The sequence below is a fragment of the Apium graveolens genome, chromosome 10, assembly GCF_009905375.1.
Source record: "Apium graveolens cultivar Ventura chromosome 10, ASM990537v1, whole genome shotgun sequence".
Lineage (NCBI taxonomy): Eukaryota > Viridiplantae > Streptophyta > Magnoliopsida > Apiales > Apiaceae > Apium > Apium graveolens.
The window spans coordinates 172,555,974-172,578,650 of NC_133656.1; the positions used below are offsets into that span (position 1 = coordinate 172,555,974).

Below are 22,677 nucleotides of genomic sequence, written 5' to 3' on the forward strand. Positions count from 1 at the left end.
TATAGTACAAGAGATAACACTTAATTAGACATTCTCTTAGAAATTAGATTCAAGCAGTTGGATATTTGATAAGCGAATTTGAATTTGGATATTTTTGAATCAGCTAAAAATCCGTGACCAAACTTTACTCAGTTTAATAGACAATTCGAGTCAAGTTTTGTGAGCAAAACGAGCCGGGTTTAAATTATTTATAATAAACGAGTTTGAGTTTGAGCTGAGCCGAGTTTCTAAATAAGCTCTAATTGAGTTCAGTTCAGTCACACTTACCTCGGCTCTTTTAACTAAATTTTTAACAACCCAACTAATTAAGGTTTCTCACGATAATACTTATTTAAATTCAAACTCCATTAAAATCCGATAAAATTTTACAACTTCTCAAAAATACAATAAAGTTACAATTCTTTAATTAAAATACAACTAAATTACAACCATGCCAACAAACTATCAGATCAATCGAAGAAAGACCAAACTACTCAAAGTTCCATAATTCGCACCCTTCCCATAAGTAGTCCGCCTAAGTAAGAATAACTGCCGGAGGAATACAAATAGAACAAAGGACCGGCAGTGAGCGAAAGGCTCATATACGGATATAAAATAAAGTATAACTGAACAAAGATTAAAAGATGACGAGGTTAAGAACACAACTGAATATCTGAATGAAGCACAATAATAATAGTGAATGAGACAATATACAAAAATGAATAATCAACTCACAAAACAAAACTAAATGCTTACCACCCAAAATTTATCATACTCTTACACATATCCTTATCATTTTTACATAATAATCACAAATAATATAATCGAAAGAATAATGATAAAATGAAATCATACCCTTACACATACTCTTACACATATTCTCACACTTACAAAATAATACACAAAATAGCTTACATACGAACATGGGAGATAATCTTACACTTACAGGATGTCCTACATTTTTGGTAATCCAGAAATATGTAGTCATCAAAACTTACAGGGGGTTGCACAACACAAAGCAAATGGTACCCAATATCTTACAGGGGTTTGCACGGCAATAAGCACGTGCTACCCAAAAGGCCAAATCATACACATACTAGCCATGGCTATACGTGTCCCACAACTTCGGCGACACGCTCATACAATTTAAGTACACCGCATAGGAGGTGCCAAGCATGAGATTATCCACTCGCGACGGATGTCTCACAAACTCTCAAGTCATATAAATAACATAAATAACTCAAAATAAATACTCAAATATCACATACTCAAATATCTTACATCTCCAAAATCATATATAGATTTATCAAATAACCTCAAAAAACTATAACCAAACATAACGAAACAAAATAACATAACAAACCACTAATTATTGATAAGCTCAAATCTGATCAGTTTCAAAGAACATCAAATTACTGCATAAAGATGAAGTCAACTGAAAAAGTACGAAACACGAAAGTCGTAGGAAATTCCGAGACCTTTCCAGAATGGTAAGGCTCGTCAAAAACGAACAAGTAACGAATTCAGAAAACAAATAAATGCGGACTGCAGAACAGAATCAGCCCCTGATTACAGTAGTATTTCGATGTTTAAGACATCAAAATCACATAATTTAGCAGCAGAATATAAACGTAAATTGTAGATATCGAAAAGAGATTTCCAGAATGATATTACTCATAATATTTGAACAAATATTCAACTTATAATGAATTTATGAAGTTAGGCCGAACAAACAGAAATTTCAGCAATAGATTACACAAACAACATATTTTGACATATTTACAAGCAGAATTTCAGAAAATACAAAGAACGAAAAACGAAGATAATCAAATTAGCTTTCCAACGAGAATAAAATCACAATCATACGATGAACAACGAATCGGATGTGAATTTAACAAGATTCAGAATATGCAATATACATACACGAATTCAAATATGAAAAGAAAGAATATAAGAAAGATATCCGTACCTCGAGATCTTAGTAACCGAGAATGCTAATAACGATTTCAGAACCACAAATCACAAGAACCCCAATTCCACAAACGCCAAATTCAAAACCCTTCACAAAGTTCTTGATGTTCATCTCTATCTTCATCTATTTTCTCTTTCTCTTTCTCTCTCCCTCTCTCCTCTCTTCTCCGATCAAAGTAACGCAAACCCTTATTTTTTTAGCAAACTCTAACTCTTCCTTCTTTCTCACTTTTTTTATTAAAACCCTCACTCTTTTTTAATAAAGTCTTACTATTTTTTTAAAACTAATACTCTTAAAACAATATTCTGATTATAAATATAAAAATAAACTTACACAAACTAATTTAATTACAACACATTAATATAAATAAATAATTAAATCAAATAATCCAACTAAAAATAATTATAAAATATCGGGATGTTACAAAATTTGTTTGAACTTGTGTTCGGATTCAGCTTGTATACAAGTTTTAGTCGAGTTAAACTCAGTTAATAAAATTGGGGTTAGAATTACTCGGCCTCAAACAGCTCATCTCGAATTATAACTTTAGATAGTTGTAACAAGGGTGTTTATCTTTGGGTGTTTCAACTTATTTATAATGTTTTGATATTATTTAATATATACGAACTGATTTTTTGATTGCTTTTGGCAGCCCTCAGGTTTTTTTGCAAATAAATAACTTTATATAATGTTCAACTAAATTTTATTTTGAATAATTTGACATTTATTAAAATTTGATTGTATTAATATTACAGTTATTGACGCCGGTACTAGACGCCGACGGTGGAGCAATGTGGGTTGATAGCATTCTCACCAAATGAAAGGGGTATATGCACTTGAAAACGAGCAACTTAGTTGCTTCTCTTCTTCTATCTAAACAAAGCCAAACAGAGTAGATGAGATTTGTTTTGATTTTGTGGTCCTTTTCTACTTTAAACTTCTGAAATGTCATTTTCTTCCCAATGCACTACTTAAATTTAGACTTGTGCCTATGTGGTCCTCTTATAATAAATACGTTGAATTATTTTTTTTTGTTTGATCTACATTTTTATTGAATCCCATTGGATATTTCCCAAGTTTTAATATAAATGTTTCAATATTAATTCAATATTATTAAAAACGACATCTGCAGTACAGAAAAACAACGACCATGATGACAATAGATAGGCTTAGCTTCTCCGTTTCCTAGTACTTTGTATATTTTTTTTGGTTTGATTTTTTTACACATTATTTAAAATTGTTTTAACATGTAGGAAAAATAATTATTTTTTAATTATATTTTTTAAAATTTAGTATAAGTTGTATATTTTAATCCCAAAAAGTACAAATTTTAAAAAATAATAATCTGTACTATCCAGTAAAAAAATTGAGATTTTTGTAAAATAGTCAAACGGTAAATACAAAAATATTAAAAAGGGAACAACTCTTATGCAACCTTCATATCACTTCTTAATTGCTTCATGCTAAATTGAATATCACTTTATAATTTGAAAGTTAACGAAGTTCATAGAATTTGTTTTACTTCATATGTTACTTTCAAAACAGGAAAAATATGAAGAAGGTACATATTTTGCAAAAAAAAATATTGTATAAAAATATTATAAAATATATTATTTTATGATTAATATTTGAAAAAAGTAATTATTGTATTAAAAATCTTGAATTTTTATATATTGTATTAAATTATTGAAATTTTTATATATTTTATAAAATTGCAAAATGAACTATTTTATCATGTGTAATTTGCAGATTAAATTTTGAGAAATATTAGGATGGATTTGAAGAATAAATTAGAAAAAATATTAGGGTTGGTAGATATATATTCATAAGTTTGTAAAATGTACTATTTATCATGTAGATCGTATTAGGGTTAAATTTGCATAATAAATTGTGATAAATATTATGGGTGATAGGTATTGAAATATGAGTATTTTGCTAATATGAATTCCGATACAATATCAAGAAATTAATCACGGTAAAAGTTAAAATCGGACAAAGTCCATTATCTAATATCTTATATTAATATTATAAAACTCTGAACTAAATATTTCATTCCTATAATATTACTATAAATTAATTAAGTACTAGTTGTATGTACGGCGGCACAAAGGTTAAAAACCGGATCGGACCGGACCGACCCGGACCGGACCGAATATCGGAATTTTTCAAAATTAAGGACAGAGAAACAGAACGGCTTTATCCGGTCTTGGGACAGGATCAAAACGGAAAAACCCGGTTTGGATCGGAACCGGGCCGGTTTAATCAATATTTATATAAATTTTCTTTCAAATTTATAGAGATAAAAAAGTTTGTTACTTGATATGTCAATAAAAATTTAAAAGTAAGTGCATATCTTATCATTTTAAAAGTAAATATTAATTTTTAAGTGCATGAATATCAATGTTTTATGATATGAAGTACAAAATTATTGATTTAAAGTGTAGCATCGATTTATTTTATTATATTAATTTATTATCTATTAATTTGGATCAATAAAATATGATATGGGTAAATGTTTAATAGTTATATATGATCTTATAAGATATTAAGTAAAGATAAACAATTATATATATGAATTCAGATCTATTTAGATATGGACCAGATTTTTTCAGATTTTGGACCGAATCAGACCGAATACCAGATTTTTTCAATTATAAGGACTTGGGACCGGACCGGGTATATAATTTTATATAATTTTTTTTAAATATTTGACACGTATTATAAAAATAATAAATATATATTTTTATAATTAATTTAATTTATTTTATTAAACTTTGGATAATGAAATTTTACTAAAAAAAGGAAAAGAAATAATTACGAAACTCTATAAAACGCGAGTTTAATCCCCCGATCAATCCTCGATGGAATGGACAGAATAATAATTTGTTGATTATTGGTGTTCGTCTATAGAAATGGAAATGTCAGATACGGAGGTTCACACAAATATCCGACATTAATTTTGTTTCTAACACCCTTTATTTTCTCTCTCCCCGTTATAGATTTTCTTTCAGATAACCCACTCGTGTGCTCTCCCACCCCCCCCCCAATAAATACCCCACCCAATACCCAGCCTTCTTTTTTAGCACAACATATATTACAAACACAAGTAACTCACACATTTCTCTATTCCATCATCATAACATGGACTCCATCTCTCTCCTCATCTCTCTCCTCCTCGCTCTCTCTATCTCTCTCCTCTCCTTTCTCCTTTTCCGTTCCACCACCCGCCGTAACTTGCCACCCGGAACTCTCGGCTTGCCACTCATCGGCGAAACCCTACAACTCATTTCTGCTTATAAAACCCAAAACCCTGAACCTTTCATTGATGACCGGGTTGCTAAATACGGGTCCATTTTTACTACACATGTTTTTGGTGAACCGACCATTTTTTCCGCTGACCCGGAAACGAACCGCTTCATTTTGCAAAATGAAGGGCGGCTTTTCGTGTCGAGTTATCCCGGTTCGATATGTAATTTGCTGGGAAAACATTCGTTGCTTTTGATGAGAGGGAATTTGCATAAGAGAATGCACTCTTTGACAATGAGTTTTGCAAATTCTAGTATTATTAAAGATCATTTGTTGGGTGATATAGACCGGTTGGTTCGGACTAATTTGGATTCTTGGACCGGTCGGGTTCTTCTTATGGAGGAGGCCAAGAAGGTACGTCCCGTAACTCACTTCACTTCCTCACTTGCTGCTGTTACAATGACACTAACTGTCCCTTTTTCTTTTACTCAATATATTATTCGTGGACTTTATTACTCCCTCCGTACTTTTAATTTTTTTTACGTTTTTTCCGGATTCATTTCCTTACATTTCAAAATTTACCAAAAATAATTAATGAGTTCCATCGTTTCTCCCCGGTTTTTCTCCATTTTCACATTACTTTCCATCATTTCATTAGTTTTTCTTTCTCTTTTTCACTATTTTATATATATTTCTTAATTTTCAAGCATAATTCTTTTAATAACAAATTAAAAAGGCGGAGAGAGTAATTAATACATTTTGTAGGAGTAATTTTTATTCTAAAGCTGATTAAAAAAAATTGTGAATATTTTCTTTCATTTTTTACGATGAATATTCAATTTTGATATTTTAAATAATATATTGTGTTTTATTCTCGTTCACCCGATATTTGTTAGAATACCTGATGCTGAAATTTGTTTGAACATATATGTGTACATAGTTATATATATATATAGAGACAGGGCATATGAAAATGCAAATGGGGTTGGATGATTACTAAACATGCACATCTAGCTTTTTACGATTCCACACAGTATGTGTGTTTTTGGGATAAAGGAGAGGGAGAGATGATGTAGTTTTTCAAGGGAGGGACCAAGTGACCACCGTTTGTGTGTATTTATATTATCAGCACTGGCCATATCAAGTAACATGTGCATGTGTGGCGATCATGTTTGAGTTTGCCTTTTTCCTTAGGTGATTGTACATTTTTTAAACTTTTCTATGAATTGTTTTTACTATTTAATATTATTAGTTTAAAATGTTTTTGGAGGGTGCAGATCACATTTGAGTTATCCATGAAGCAGCTGATGAGCGTTGATCCAGGCGAGTGGAGCAGAAATTTGATGAAAGAATACATGCTTATGATTGAAGGCTTCTTCTCCATCCCTATCGCCATCTTCTCCCCCACCTATCGTAAAGCTATCAAGGTAGTGTTACTGAGTAGCCGACTCATCTAAAAAGTAAAATCTCAAGTTTCAAAACAAATACCTCCACCCGATCTTATATTCTTCTATATTCTAACACGTGTCATTTTACGTATAATCATCATTAATGACATATTATCGGATAATCCAAAGTTTACATGACTTATACTTGTGACCGATAATTTGAACTAACTGAAATAGTGATTAACAATATAGTATTGTAGTTCAATTAATGATTTGTTCGCGATTTAGAAGGTGCAAACAATATAGTCGTATTATATAAAGTGCATGTTTATTAAGTTTATAATTTCTTATGTTTGATTTAATATGTGTCATGTGAGGCGCAGGCCAGAGGAAAAGTGGTGGACGCACTAAGTTTAGTGGTGAGAGAGAGGAGGAGAGAGAGTGAGGAAGGAGGAGAAAGAAAGAATGATATGCTGGCAGCGCTGTTGGCCGGAGACGGAGCAGTTGGATTCTCCGACGAAGAGATTGTGGATTTCTTGGTGTCTCTCCTGGTTGCTGGTTATGAAACCACTTCTACTAGTATGACTCTTGCTGTTAAGTTCCTCACAGAGACTCCTCTTGCTTTGGCTCAGCTCAAGGTTTGTTACTCTCTCTCTCTCTCTCTCTCTCCCTCCGTCTCTCTCTCTCTCTCCCCACCCTTGTGCATATGTTTTTACTAGACTAACCTTCATTTATGGACAAGAAAGAGAGAGATCCCCACCACCCCTTAATCAACCATCATGCATTGTTGGCTATCTTCCAACCCTTTGCTGTTGATATATAATTCATCTTTCTTTTCTCAGTTTCTCAATCAAACATCTTAGGGACCATCTCATTATTTATAATATACGTGTTTATTATTAGCTTCCTCCTTTCCCTTCCTACTTAGTTTTGCCCTTTAAGTAAACTTACTAATGAGTGGTTTTTGAGAAATACACATGAGTGATCACAATCAAAGTATGATTATATGTTCGGATTTATTTAATTCTAGTGTTCATGCATACTTTATTTTATATAATCAAGTCTCTTGCTAAAAGATATAGACATTAAAAACTGATACTCAAATCTCTTACGTTTGCACTTTAACCTCTTGTTATTTTCGCGAGTAAATGATTATTTTAACTTAGTTAGCAACATTGAACAAGTATCATATATTAGGGGGGGTCACAGCGGTAACATGTTGTATTGTGTACTAAAATCTTTTACATGTTAGTACTTTGGTAATATAACAGTAGTATGCCTAAGTTACAAGACCGTGTACACAGATAATGTTAGATAACCATAGGAATTTGTGATGATAAGAAAATCACATGCAAGGAAATGATGCTATTCAAGTGGTGAGCGTGACCGATAAATGTGAACAGCAATGCAAAAATATAGTTAATGAGAGAAAACGACTGACTAGCTTCTTCTTCTTCTTCGGGTAGGCATAGGCCATAGCTCTAGCTGTCCCCACTTTAATGGTCACTGATTTTTTTTTATTGTCTCTACTTCCCCCCCTTCACACGTGAGGCTTGACGTACCAGTTACTTCACAAAAAGTACAGTATCCAATTGTGAGGTCCATTTGGTCAGATTACTCTTTTTCCCATTTAACTCTGTACTTTGTAGTTTGTATAGTGAGATCTACAATAATATACACCAGTTATTCACCTAGTTTTCTCTTTCATTTTTGTCTTTGCGCAAGCACTTGCATGGTTTTTCTAGTGTATGCCGGTGGTGCACAAGCACAACTATGCACAAGTAAGAGTACTGATTTGAGGAAAACTGTTTCCGAGTAATCAAGTTTTTGGGATCAAATTCTAAAATGTACAGTAAGTTGGTAATACACAAATACGAGTGGTAACCAGTGTGGAGGTGAAATCAAATTGTCCTAAAAATTGTGAAGCTCATGGGGAAGTGTGCTATTTAGGGAAATGGTACAAGTTATATAGGGAAAGAGGGTCAAAAAAGCAGTGGGGGGGGGGGGGGGGTAAAGGGGTACAGATGTTAAAGTCAAAAGGTTAAAATGTGTGGGAAGAATGCAAAGAGTAGTTTGAACAAAACATTCTGTTTATGAATTGGACAAAATGATGCTGTCTGTGTCCATTCTATTTCTCTCTCTCTACTTTTTTCAATACTACTTGTATATTCCAAACAAATGTACACAGTACAGCTTACATTGTTTATGACACTATTCACTCAACTTTTCCACGCCCCCCTTTCTCTCTTCATTTTCTTTTGGAATTTAGGCACCTTTTTTTACATTCTCTCCTTTCTTTTCATACCTTGCTGCTGTATACTTTTTTTATTTTTTATTTTTAGGAACAATAATCTATATTCCCTACACGCTTGCACAGCGAATGTATAGTTTACACTTTACACTACATACGTTTCAATTTAATGAACAAATTTTGTGACACTTTTGCAAGATTGCATTTTCGTTTTTACAAAATAGTTGTTGCACTCTCTTGTTCTTTAAACAACAATTGAGCTTTGAGGTGTCACAAATTACCAACATGGTTTAATCTGTAGTATACATATTACTCCTATAGTCCTATGTTTTAGCATGGCACCCGGAACCTCGCGGGTGAATGAAGATGCCAAGTCAAAAATGCTTATATCATATACCGTGGCATGTTTTCATGTTAGAATAACCAGCTCTTCTAATTTATTAATATCAAGCTTATGTGTCAAAAAAATTTCTATAGGATAGATATGGATATATAAACATTGTTATGGTTTTGCATATTATTTGTAGGACGAACATGACGCAATTCGAGCAAGAAACGGCCAAGTAGAGGCTTTAGAATGGGATGACTACAAGTCAATGCCTTTCACCCATTGTGTAAGTACTGCAGCTTATATATAAACATTAACAGTGAAATGCTACATGTGCGATTTATTTAATTTTATACTTGTTCCTACTAATTAACATTTTTTTCAGGTGGTTAATGAAACTTTACGAATTGCTAACATAATTGGAGGAGTATTTAGGCGAGCTATAACGGATGTAACTATAAAAGGTACATTACTTTACATTCATTAAATTCAAGATTTGTTCTCTTTATCATTTTTTGCAGTATATAATTTACTTGTATCTCTGTGGATTTTGTTACATAAAACAGATTATACGATTCCAAAAGGTTGGAAAGTCTTTGCCTCACTCCGTGCAGTTCATCTTAATCCCGAATACTTCAAAGATGCAAGAGCTTTTAATCCCTGGAGGTGGCAGGTATGATACATACATAGTATGCTTCAAGTCTTCTTTTTTAGTATACCCCTCAGAAACAGTGCTATGAAAATCATAACATTTTAAAAATGTGTTAACAGAGCACTTCAGGTGAAATAAACACTGCCAATGTGTTCACTCCTTTTGGAGGAGGCCCAAGGCGGTGTCCGGGGTACGAGCTTGCCAAGGTTGAACTCGCAGTCTTTCTTCATCACCTTGTTACCCGTCTCAGGTAAAACTAATTTGTCAAATTTTTTTCTTGACGTAATATAGTTGTAACGGAAAGAATGAAAGTAGTTAATGGTTGTGTATTTGATCAAACAGTTGGGTTCCTGCGGAAGAAGATAAGTTGGTGTTCTTCCCAACAACGAGGATGCAAAAACGATTCCCTATAATCATTCAGCATCTACAGAAGCCAGCAAGTAAAGTAGGCAAGTAGTAATTCAGGAAGAAATTAATAAGGTTTGGGGTCAGATAAATTGGAACATATGTAAGGATCACAAATCAATGAAATATAAATATTTTAGCAACACGTATAATACAAAGTGGGTTTTTATAGTTAGTTTTTTTTATAGATGAAAGATGACCAGCAAGAACAAGAGAAAATGTTCTTGGTAAGTATGGTTAAATTTAAATTGCTAGTTTTCTAAAGTGAGAGGTGTGTGTATTATCATGAATCAACGATACTGGTTTAAAAAAAAAGAGTGTAATTTCTGATTTTCGCATATTTGTCAAGCAGGTGTGCAAAATGTTTTTGGAGTTATTTTTTTGGCCAAAAATTGAAGTAGTTATACGACGTCTTAGAATTCTCAAGCTATTGTTTCTGTTGATACTAAGCCATACCCAGAGAAAGACCACATGCCTTCCAACTGGAACCTTAAATTCTCAGTAGTCCTAGCTCTAAATAAGCCAAAGTGCAACTATTATAAATTAGTTGAAAAACTATTATAAATCTTATTAATTTAAAATTTAAAAATTAAGTCTGATAATAAATTAAATATAAATGGATTAGTTTAAGGGGTAAAAGTATTAATTTATATATAATTTAATCTCCAACCAAGTTCAATTTAAAATTTTGACCAACACATTAAATTTTTGTGAACATTTTTATCTTTCACCTGAGGTGAAATAACTGTCGGCAAGGCAAATAAGGTTGAGTAGTCGTGGTAGATCCAGGACCTTCACTCTCGTGAATGGCGGGACCTAGATCAAGTCGTGAAGCAAATTTCTTCCAAAGTACTATAACGCAGTCATTTTGTTGCTTGAATAGTTACTTTAGTATATGTAAAAACTTAATTATATGCAATTCGTAGAACCATCAGAACTTAAGATAAAGAAAGTGCTCAATATATCAATCGCCTTGACGCCTACGGTTCTTTTCTGTTGCTGTTAGAAATTATGACAGCTTTTTGACACCCATACAACATGACTGAACTTGCACATACTTTTCCTCAATAGTCAGTAATATCACGAGATTTAAGTGCTGATTCCACCATTTTAACCTTTTCTGTATTTTCACTGTTGACAAGTGAGAGTTTTTCAACCGCAGACCTGAGGCGGGATATCTGGTCATCTTCATAATTATTCTTCCTGCCTGGCGGCCTGTGTTGCCCACTCACTTTGCTTCGAAGAGAATGAGTATGTCTTTTCAACCTTGCATTCAGGGCTTCGACTGAAGAATGCAAAGCCTCCAATTCAACTTCACGAAACATGTCTGCACATTTATAAGGGAACCAAATGAGCTAATGCCAGAGTAAAGATTTAATTGAAGTGAATATTCAAATTAGCAAAAAAAATGTCATACTTGACACTTGTAGCACATTTTACAGAAAGTGAGAGTAAATAATATTTGAACAAAGGGCAGGTAAAGAAAACAAAACTTACCTGCAATCTCAAGCAGCAAACCTAAGTTTAACAAAAGCATAGACAATTTAAAATAAAGCTAAAAAATATAAAATGCTAACCACGGTGCCTCATGGATCTATATATTGCTACCAGTCAAATAAATAATTTAGAGAACACATGTTGCAGTTGTTTGGTGCTAAATTTTTACCCAATTCTGATTTAAACTCTCGCTCTGCTTTTGATAATGGTTTCTTGTGAACCCCTGGTAACTTTCTCAAGCTCTTTAAGCGCTCCTCTAGAATATTATGACGCTGTACAACGCGACCAGTTCGCTCGTCTAATTTTTCCTGTTTCTCCTCCACCTTCAAAAGCCTCTGATGTGCCTCGCGCAAACGTGCATGCTGGTCGTCTATAATTTTCTTAAGTTGCGGTCCATGACGTTCAAGCTCAAAGCACACCTAGCAAAACAAAAAAAGGTTTGTTCTTTCTTAGCGAAAAGATAAAAGAAAAAAATAGACATCATAGACGTGGTAAAATATATTCGTTTATGAAATATCAGCTCTTCTAAAAATAAACCATGATTATCATCACTTCAAATATGCACAATACGCTACACTTTATAATAATAACCTCAGTATATTGCATCTTTCTTTCTCTTAAATATATTCCGTAGCGTATTATTATAAAGCGTAGCGTATTTGTAGTGTATGTTCTCATGCGGTTATTTAAGAAATGAAAGCACCTCTGCTAACCCCCCAACAACAGACGTTCCCAAAAAATGCACAACTTAATAATAAAGGGAAGGTCTTAAAAAACAAAAGGAAAACTAAATACTAACATGTAGCACAATAAGAACACAATACAAAAATTCAATAAAAGGAGTAACCAAATAATGTAAGCGAAAAAAAACAAAAGAAGGGGCATATCGTCTTTTTGGAACAAAACAATCTATCTATATTGGCACAGATGGAAAATGCAAGTTATATTGCCTTCATTACCTTATGTGCATACTCTACATAATTTTCATTGAATAGCTTCATGTACTGATGAAGAGTTGATCGACCTTCAATAGAATCAGCAGTAGCAGAGCGCAGAAAAGGGGTGGACGGAGGCAAAAGAACAGCCTTAGGGCCACCAAGAAGTTCTTTACTTATAATAGTTGAAATACCACTTTCTTTTGGCTCTTCAATATTTAAAGCTTTTTTCCCTTGATCAATATCAATCGGAATTAGCAAATTCCAAGTTTCCATCTCTAGCACAACACATTCATTACAGGATGTCAAACCCACAATCCATGAGCTTCCAAATGAATCAGATAACGAAATAAACCCGGAAAGAGGGGATTGTGTAGAGGAATCTCCTTGGCATGTGTTGAGAACAGAATGTACAGATGGAGTCCTCATGATCTCATGTTTGCCACTTGCTTGACTTGTAAAAGGAAGAAAATGTAACACTATTGAATCCACCCCTCCATCATGAATGGAATATATTCTCTCTGGAACAAGGGGATCAATAAACATTAATATTCGAGAACCACTCTCTTTAGTCTTTGGTAGAGCTAAATCTACTATGGCCAACCTCAACAAGGGTGGAGGATGTCCCATCCAAGGAGTAGGATCAGGTGACTGATCAAGCCGAACAACAGAGTTCTGCCTCAGAGATTCACAGATCATGGCAACACCAACTATTCGATCATAAGAATCAACACGAAGCCGAGGTGGGCAATCAAGAGCCCATAATGGTTGTATTTCATCAGCCAATGCATCTACTTGTAGTTGGCCACCACTCCAAGCAGTAATAAGAATTGAATCTTTGCTTACTGAATTGTAAAGAAAACTCACTGCACGACCTTCACATTCTGCAGCCTGAAATTCATGAGTTTCTTCCCCACCATGGCATACTTTTTGAAGAGGCCCCTGAAAATGGCAAAAGAGAAATGTTCTGTTTGTTTCATACAGAAAATAATATTGGCTGGATAAATCATTCAAACACCAAAAGAAAGCCATAGTTTAATTAATCTTTCTTTTGACATTCCAAAGAGAAAGAACAAAAACAAAAAATATATATATAAAACCAGTAAACCGGGTCTATCTCAATTCTCAAGCAAATGGCTACTGTAAGTTAATTATGCAAAAGTTAGTGTGCAGAAACAAACATAAACATACAGGTTAGAAAGTACATATAACAAGTTGTAGTCAACAACAAACAAAACATTCAAATTTACAGGTGAGCTTATTATAGCCATTTAGGATATGAATAACAGATACAAGCATTTAGGATCTGAATAACAGATAAATGATTTCCATATTATAGACCTTTTCTATATTGATGAGACATTTTGGAACCACAAACTCGGTAAAGGAATAAGGATGGGAACTCTGCTGCATTATTTTAAATTAAAATTATGTGAGTAACTATAGGAAACAAACCTATGAAGAACACACCTGCAAAGAAATGGAGGCATCAAATAAAGCATAAGGATGAGCTGTAACTGCAATTAGGTTTCCCACTTCCAATGACTCGTGACCTAATTCTGGAAATGTTGCTTCCAACCATGAGATTGCGCAATTGGAATTACTAACAGATTTGGAATTAGAAGATCCTCGGCTATATGTCTGAGCATCAGCATACATTTCCAATAAAGAGTCCCATTTATACTCACTGCAAGAAAACAAAAACGGTTCAAATTGCAATTATTCTTCAATCAAGACATCAGTAATTTTGCGCCAAAACAAATATGACCTTTTTTTATCACATAATCCACGCCTTATTAGGTAAACAAAAATGCTTTATTGCAACTGCGTAGAAGGACAAATACTAGATGCAAGTACAGGACAAATTAACAATTTCAAGTGTGCTCACTGCTCAATAAATTGAGTACTTAGTCTGGAATAAGCTTACATAGTCCCATAGCATCTGCCACTAACAAACAACGTGCAAGGTTCAAACATAGAATTCATTTATCAACAATGTTGGACCAATACTTGTGCATTAATGCACTATATACTATTTGATTAATCAAAAAAATGACGAGGATGGAAAGCAGGTACATAAATATCCAATCAGTCATGATAGTCTGATAAAGGAGTGAATATTATAATAGAGCGGTATGCTTTCATAATTAAATGCTTATCTTTTCCTAGACCATTGGATATCAACAAGCAATATGGTTTGAATGAATAAATATGTGACACCATACACATCATCTGAGAGCAATGCAATGCAAGGGCTATAAACTTTGCAAAATATTTGCCTCCTCTGTTATCATCTCGATAAGAAACCAGATTACGGGTTGCATGCAAGTTGAATTCGTGGAGCAATGGCAACTGAAACATACTGGACCCTTTTTCATGGTCGTACGTTGTTTTCTCTACTCTATCACTTTAAAATAAAGAGGCTGAATATATAATATAATAAAATTGACAACTTCACTACTCTCTATCTCTCCCTTAAAGAGAGATATCCCGTATTGAATCCCTTATTGTACTCTTCCAACTTTCTATATGCCTGGAGACATGTCCTCCATATCTCCAATGGTACTAAGATCACACTTGCTTAGTCATATTGGAAACACCATTGTATACTAAATTTTCAGCATATAACATGTGAATTTGTGAATGACCGAAAGAGAATATTGCATTCTGAATTTTTTTAAAAAAAAACTTAAAATAATCTATGGTGTTTCTTAAAAGCAAAGAGACCTGCCTCGAGTACTCAATTATGAGGGTCACAGAAACCTAGACAAAGGGAATTAGAGTTATGTTGAAGACTTCGCTAAGTAACATATAATTACAAGAATGAAGTCATGAACAAAATGCAAATTTTGAAACATTAGAAGAAAGCAAAGAACTTTAAAGAACAATTACCCTCCGAAAGGTACAACTGGGCATAATATGTAAACTGCACCATCACTAAATAAAATAAAAACCTGCATACAGCAACAAAAACATTATTAATATAATAAAGAAATGAAGGGGAGTTATCACTTTATTAGCATATCGGGACAAAATTTAATGAACAAGTCTTTAAATCAAGGACAGATTGTGCAAGAGTTGAGTGTCAAGCAACTTTCATAGAGGGTATGCTATCTTTTGGTTGAAGTCATAGGTGTTTAGATTTTCATCAATCATGTATAAGCATAACCGGTAAATTTAAATGATTCACTTTGTGTTTTAGGGTAGTTATATTTATTCAAATTAAAAATTTTCTATAGCAAACATCATCCTGCATAAAGACGAGTAATAATAAACATATATGAAGCTAACCACCATGAATAAGTTCCAAAAAAAAAACTTTTAAGCTTACACTAAATTTATCCCACAAGTGGTCACCACCAAACGAAAAAGCTACTGGCCGGATTGAAGCGGCTTTTTTTGATCTACCTGATTCCACGGGCTGTAAATAATATTCCTGCTCTGGTTGCCCAAGAGACAAAGACAAATCAAATAACCTGAGACAGAAAGAGAATTGCTAAATTCATATGTGAAACACTAAAAGCCATGACTGCAGATGATATACAGGATGTGACTGGTTTGACTAGTGCAAGAAGGAGGATTCAGCGTATTATTATAGGCATTGAGTCAACTAGCACAATGTAATTAGTTGACCAACTTCAAGTCTTCAACTACTTGACTCTGCTGCAGATCAGTAATAATTGTTCTACTAATACTAGCTAAACCACACTACAACCACCCCACCTTTTAAAATCTTCCACGGGCTCATAGATGTGCTGGAAGACCTTAAGAGGTTTGAAACACTTAGCAAATGGAGAAGGAATTCCTGGATCAAATAGTGTAATATCAAATATAAGGGCTTTACTAATGTGGTAGTTGCGGGCTTGAAACCCAGCTGAAGTACAATCTAATTTAACTAAACTGAGCTGGAACTATGTGACTTGAGTTTTCTGGAGATATTGGTGAAGAACAAAGGTGAAATTAATGACTCATGTTGAAGATATTGCTGTGAAATTGATCAAGCATGTTGGATCCGCTGGCTTCTTTACCAAATGAAGATATTCATTTTCATTAAAGTTACAGAGTAGAATAACAAAACCTACTTTTGTCAGTAACAAATAATTACAATAGATTTAAAGGAATTGACAAAATCACAAAGAAGTTAGTGAGAGATAAAAATCCTAGTTTCCAGAAACAGAAAGTTTGGCTGTAGTATCTAAATAAACATAGTAACATGTCAAGACCGCTAATAATAAGTAGTATAGTAGAATAAGGGCATAGATGTCTTTTATTAAGTAGTCTGTTATGTACTGGTACTATAAATACCCTCTTGGTCTTGGCTGTACTGTTTAGGATTATGCATTATATGAGAAAATGGAATGTTATTCCACCAACCCTCTCTCTCTCTCTCCTTTCTTTTCTTCCTGCCTAAGTTATCTCTGATCTCTCTTTTCTGTCTATCTCTCCCTCATTTCTATCTTATCTCCTGATTTCTCTGTTTCTTTGCTGTTTATCACTATCTTAGCTTGTTATTCACCTTATATAATCAGAAAACACCAAAAATAGCTTCAAAACTAGTCAGAAATTCATCAATTCCTGACATAACATACCTTCCCTGGAATATATATATTCAAATATCTAATCTGATTACAATAGTAAACTAAGTATAAATAGGTGAGTGACTAGTTGATTGTTTCAACTACTTCGAAAGGCGAATACTAACTGTACTACTAATACCAAATTACCAACTAAGCGAGTGTTTGGTTTAGCTAAATAACCTGAAAATAAGCACTTATAAGTGACTTTTAGTTCTGTAAAAAAAAGTGACTGTTTAGCTAAAGCAAACAGGTTCTAAATAACAATGTCATAGTACAACAGCTGTTCTGACAATTAGGTGACCATACAGATTAGTTGAATTTTTAGTGTACTAATTATCTGCTTCAAGTATAATTTATATTCATAATAATAATCTCGATAATCAAAGGTGAAGAATTATTAGTATTTCCACATTAATCCATCAAGAAAACCCATTTATACAGTACCTAAAGGACACACTATACAAAATGTTTGTATACCCTAGTGCCTACGTGTTGAAGCATGGTAAGAAAAGGGTACAAGTCAGTCAGTCAGGAGATAAAGAACAAAGTGAATTTCATTATAAGAAAATGTGTGAGAGAGATAGTTTCACTACAAGACTCTGTGTGTGTGAAATTCAAATCCCTCATTAATGAAATCTCAGATCCCTCACTTGGCAAAATTTTGGGTATTGCAGGACTAATTTAAACTTGTTGCTCATTGATGTAGGACAAGGTTAAAACAAGTAAAATGATAGATAATATTGGATTAACCGCATAAAATCCACGCCTAAGGTGATCCAACTGGAGAAGAATCACTACCCCTAGGATTTCTCAACTGCAGGAGAGGGTTGTTACGCAACCCATAACAAGAGAGAAACAATTCTCAATTCAATAATCAATCAATTCTATTCAATAATGAAGATTACATGAGATTACATAAAAATCCTTAAACTTGGTGAACAGGTAAGATTTTAAATAATAGCAAACAAACTCTAATTGATAACTACTACCTAATAATTCTTATCTACTATACACAATATTAGTCTTAACAAAATATATTAAAGTCTATTCCTGAATAATATAAAATAAATACAAACTAGTATTATAATTCTTTGTTTGGCATCACTCATCGCTAATGAAATGACATTCGTTAGAATTATAAATGGATTTTGTGACTTGTCATACCTGAAAACGGAGTCTGAAGATAAGATTCCTATATGGGTGTCACTGTAAGGGTGCCATGAAATTTGTAAAGTCCGGATCACATTATTTTGGTTGAAGTAGATGTCTGAACCGATCGACACAGTCCTGCAAACAGTACCCTCAATATAAGCTAGGAAAATACATATAAGCATTAATCAATTATGTCCCCTGAGCTGAAATGCCAATGCAGACAGATACCAAAAAGAAACATGAAAATGACGCACAATAAGTAGATGGTGTTAATCATGCAACCTATATTCTTTTTATATGCAACAGTTAGCAGTAAATGTTGTGGAGATAAACCAGCAATATCAATACAATTCCTCAATAAACCAATTACCTCATCTTAGAGGTCAGGAACGTAACAATCAATAAAGATTTAAGGTAAATAACAGGTAAAAGCACGAATAATGTCTCTAATTTCGAAAAACAGTTCACCCAATTCCATAAAGGTTCTCTTAATACTAACAATCTTCATGCGATAGGTTGGTGGCAGAGCTTTATGTAGTCGTATGACTCGTATTTATTCATTTATTTTACAAATAATTAATTTTGTATATATTATAGAAACTAGAGAGCATACAATCATTTATACTAAAAAAATAAACTAATGAAATAATATAGTAAAACATATAAGGGAAACAAATTAAATATTTATACTGAAGATTCATTTTCTATTGTGTTTGGACATGAAATTACTTTAGCAGAGGTGGTTCGAAGAGGCCTCCGAAGAGTAGGTAGGATACCATTTAGGCTATGTTTGTTGGCAAAAAATTAAAATACTAGTAGTCCAGGTTACCGCCCGGACTATATACAGTTTGTATTCATTTTATCATATATAATCCCTTCAAATAACCCTCATGAGATGGCTATATGATAACTTTCTATTTCACTTTTAGGATTTCTTTTTAATATTTTAATCCCTCCGTTAAACAGCCAGTAGGCCTTCCACCTGGGCAGAAATTTATCACACTGCTTTATGTGCTTACGTATTAAAGACCATGGGGTGAAAAGATAGGGGTCAGAAATTAAGGAAAGTCGATCTGCGTAAAACCATATTGCAATGTAAAATAAGGAGCTATCAATATGTCATTGTGCAAATACTGCTATTTGAAAATGCAAAGTAGGGATTAAGGAGCTAGAGAAAAAAAATAGCAGGACAACTTAATTGCCATTAATCGATTTCTGCAGACTTGTTCGTACTCCGGTTGAAAATACTACTCCCAGACCCTACTAACTTATCAAGCAAAGTATCCACGTAATTGCTTTATCTCTTTAGATAAACTCCACACCCTAAAGCTATCCCAACATCAGTAGAAATCAAACATGCCAATATCCACATTTTGTTTATTTACATACCTGCATATAGTAGTATTAACTTGCGTTGAACTACGTCCATAGAGGTACATGACACGCAGATCAGCTGAACCAGCTAAAAGTATTGCTGATCCATTTCTATTAATAGATATCCTATTCACCACAAAATTAAATGGCACGTCTGCTTGCAATGCCTGCCAAATAATCAAAAACCAATCACAACTCAACACATTCCCAGAACAAAAAAAACTCTCGGCACTTCATAACACAGTATCTTATAATTCAAACACCGCCTATATTTTCGCAACATTTCTTCAATCTGTGAATTCTCAATTTCTAATAACACATAAACACAATTACAAACTAATACAAATTCACCTATACTAAAACACTTACATTCTAATAGCCTCAAACCTAATAATTCAATTAGCTTATCGAGATTAAAAACACACAGGCGACTCTTATTTTAGCTCAAATATACATTCATAACAATCAATTATTACATCATTAGTATGAAATTCCACACTATTCCACATCCAGTTCAGCTCCATAAACCCGATTAGTCTTATTAATAAATCCAAATTACATACTAGCAAAATAAAATAATTGAAAGTTTTCGAGATTAATAATGTAAAACACACATGGCATATTTTATTTCAGCTCGATTATACATTATAAATTGTCAATTAATGCTCATTAGTACAAAATTCCCCACTATTTTATATCTACTTAAGCTCCATTCCTCCACTAGTCCTACAAATTAATCCAAATTACATACTACCAACAAAAAATAATCGAAAGTTTTCGAGAATAATAATGCAGTGGTAAAACTTAAAAGTGCGAAAAATGGTGGTACCTTAGCAGGGAAAGCAGCGAGGACGGAAGTGGAGTCAGGTTCACCAAGGCGAATAGAGATTCTGTTAAGGCATTGTTTGGCAGAGTCCCAATAATAAACCCGAGAAGCTCCGTCCCAGGCCAGAAGATTCTCCGGCACGGCGGCGGTAGTGGTTGTGGTGGTGGAGAAGAGGGGGTGATTTTGAAGTGGGACCCATTGGAGTTGTGGGTCAGTAGGAGTTAGGGTTTTAGAGCTGTCGTCTGTTGATGAGATGTCGAAATTGTATCTCATCTTTTGTTGTCGTATCGTAAGTGTGTTATGTGAAAGACTGTTTGGTTTTTAAGGATGTCTGGGGATGCTGAGGAGGTGAAGTGAAAGTGTTCAAGCACCCCTGGGCCCTGACCCCTCTAGTTGGAGTGTTCAAGCACCTCGTATAAAACTTTTCAAAAAACCCAATTTTTAAAATTTAAACAAAAAAAACTTTTAAATTTATCATTGTTGGAGTACGCAAGTTCAATACTAAAATTAAAATAATTATGGCTTTTTCTGTAATTTAATACTAAAAAGTGCACTTTGAAGTTAAAATAGAATTTCAACTACAATTCTATTCTTTTAACAATCAAATATTTTCAGATTTAGTGAAATTTTATCCCTATCTCCTAAATTTCATTTAAATCAAACTAACATGTATTTCATTTATAGCTATTTCATGGGGTCCTGTTCCCGGCCGGATAAGTCTTATCTAACACAGTGATAAGGGCGTCGGATCTATATTTCAAGGGTCCGGATTTAATCTTTTTTTACGTTTCGCGGATATTTTTTCGCGAAAAGAGATATTTGCGGAACGTAAAAAAAATTGAATATAGAGCCTTAAAATATAGATCTAATAGTTCTGAAGTAATGTGCTAGATAAGACTTATCCGGCCCCCATATATTACGGATTAAAACCCTATTTCATGATATGGCAAGTATATCTATAGTTATATTTAGTTTTAAATATAGAACCAAATATTCATTTATACATTTGTAACACTAAGTATAATTCTGCATTGAATTAGATTTTTTTTTACAACTAACTATAATTATGCATTGAATTTACTTTTATTTATTTTTTTGCAAATGCAAAAAACTTTCATTAATTTAAATATAGTACAGCGTGGACAAATCCTCAACTGTCGATACAATCAGGTGGTAAAATAAATAACATACTAAAAACAATTAGATGATTTATTTTCTGATCGTTTAACACTGAATTTAAAAATTCCTGAAGCTAAAAACGAAATCAAAGACATCCCAAACGATCCAAATTGCACCAACATATCTGAAAATAACAATATCGCAATTTACCATATCGCATAAAATCATTGTTAGCCCTATGTTCAGAAACACCAATAGCATAAATTGAGCTTGGCGGCATCACGACTATCTACATGCTGCACACCATATGTACACATGTCGAACGCACCACAGCTATCTACATGTTAGATACCAGCTATAGACTGCCGAAAGTGTAAACCCTTGAAGGATGAACAATTTTTGGTTGTAAAAGGTGAGCTTTTGCAATAATCACTACCGCCCCATATTCGATGCAGGCTTTGCAGATCACCAAAAATATCAATAAACTCGTTCTCAACTGATCCAACACCAAATAAATCGAACCATAACTAAACACAAATATAACAAAACACACACTCCAAAAAAAAGAGACACACAAACATCCAAATAAATAAATTTTATTGAAAGAAAATTAACGAGAACAAAAGAGAATGAAAGGGGTGGAAGCCCCTCGATTTAATTGAAAATGGACAAATCCCAAGAGAGTAGAGGATGGAGGCGCCTATCGATACTTTTCTTTTAATTGATAGAAAAACTCCACCCCCATCAACTTACATTTTTTTGACTAATTAGTCACTTACATATTTGTTAATTTGTGAAACTAAATAGTTTGTGCAATATACACTTCCTAGGTATTTGAAACAGCCACATAACTTCATGTCGACCAAAAGACAAAAGTTCTCTTAGGGTTTGTTTTTGAAAATGATACTTTTAAAGTTTGATAATATATTTATATATATATATATATGCATATTGTATTAACTCTATTTTTCAGATA

The 22,677-nt window shown here is 33.4% G+C and overlaps 2 protein-coding genes across 2 annotated transcripts; one reads left to right on the forward strand and one right to left on the reverse strand.

Moving 5' to 3' along the window:
* Positions 1–5,000: 5,000 nt before the first annotated feature.
* On the forward strand, positions 5,001–10,379 carry LOC141690811 (3beta,22alpha-dihydroxysteroid 3-dehydrogenase). Its single transcript, XM_074495576.1, has 8 exons — positions 5,001–5,611; positions 6,475–6,624; positions 6,969–7,223; positions 9,364–9,450; positions 9,550–9,628; positions 9,731–9,837; positions 9,936–10,066; positions 10,159–10,379. Exons 1-8 carry the CDS (start codon positions 5,093–5,095, stop codon positions 10,271–10,273), a joined length of 1,443 nt encoding a protein of 480 aa, XP_074351677.1. The 5' UTR covers positions 5,001–5,092; the 3' UTR covers positions 10,274–10,379.
* Positions 10,380–11,159: 780 nt separating this feature from the next.
* LOC141692662 (nuclear pore complex protein NUP88) lies at positions 11,160–20,980 on the reverse strand. The gene is made up of 9 exons (XM_074497575.1): positions 20,586–20,980; positions 19,772–19,923; positions 18,395–18,517; positions 15,985–16,129; positions 15,546–15,607; positions 14,124–14,340; positions 12,678–13,595; positions 11,888–12,137; positions 11,160–11,548 (listed from the first exon to the last, which is right to left on the reverse strand). Exons 1-9 carry the CDS (start codon positions 20,853–20,855, stop codon positions 11,286–11,288), a joined length of 2,400 nt encoding a protein of 799 aa, XP_074353676.1. The 5' UTR covers positions 20,856–20,980; the 3' UTR covers positions 11,160–11,285.
* Between the last annotated feature and the right edge of the window lie 1,697 nt (positions 20,981–22,677).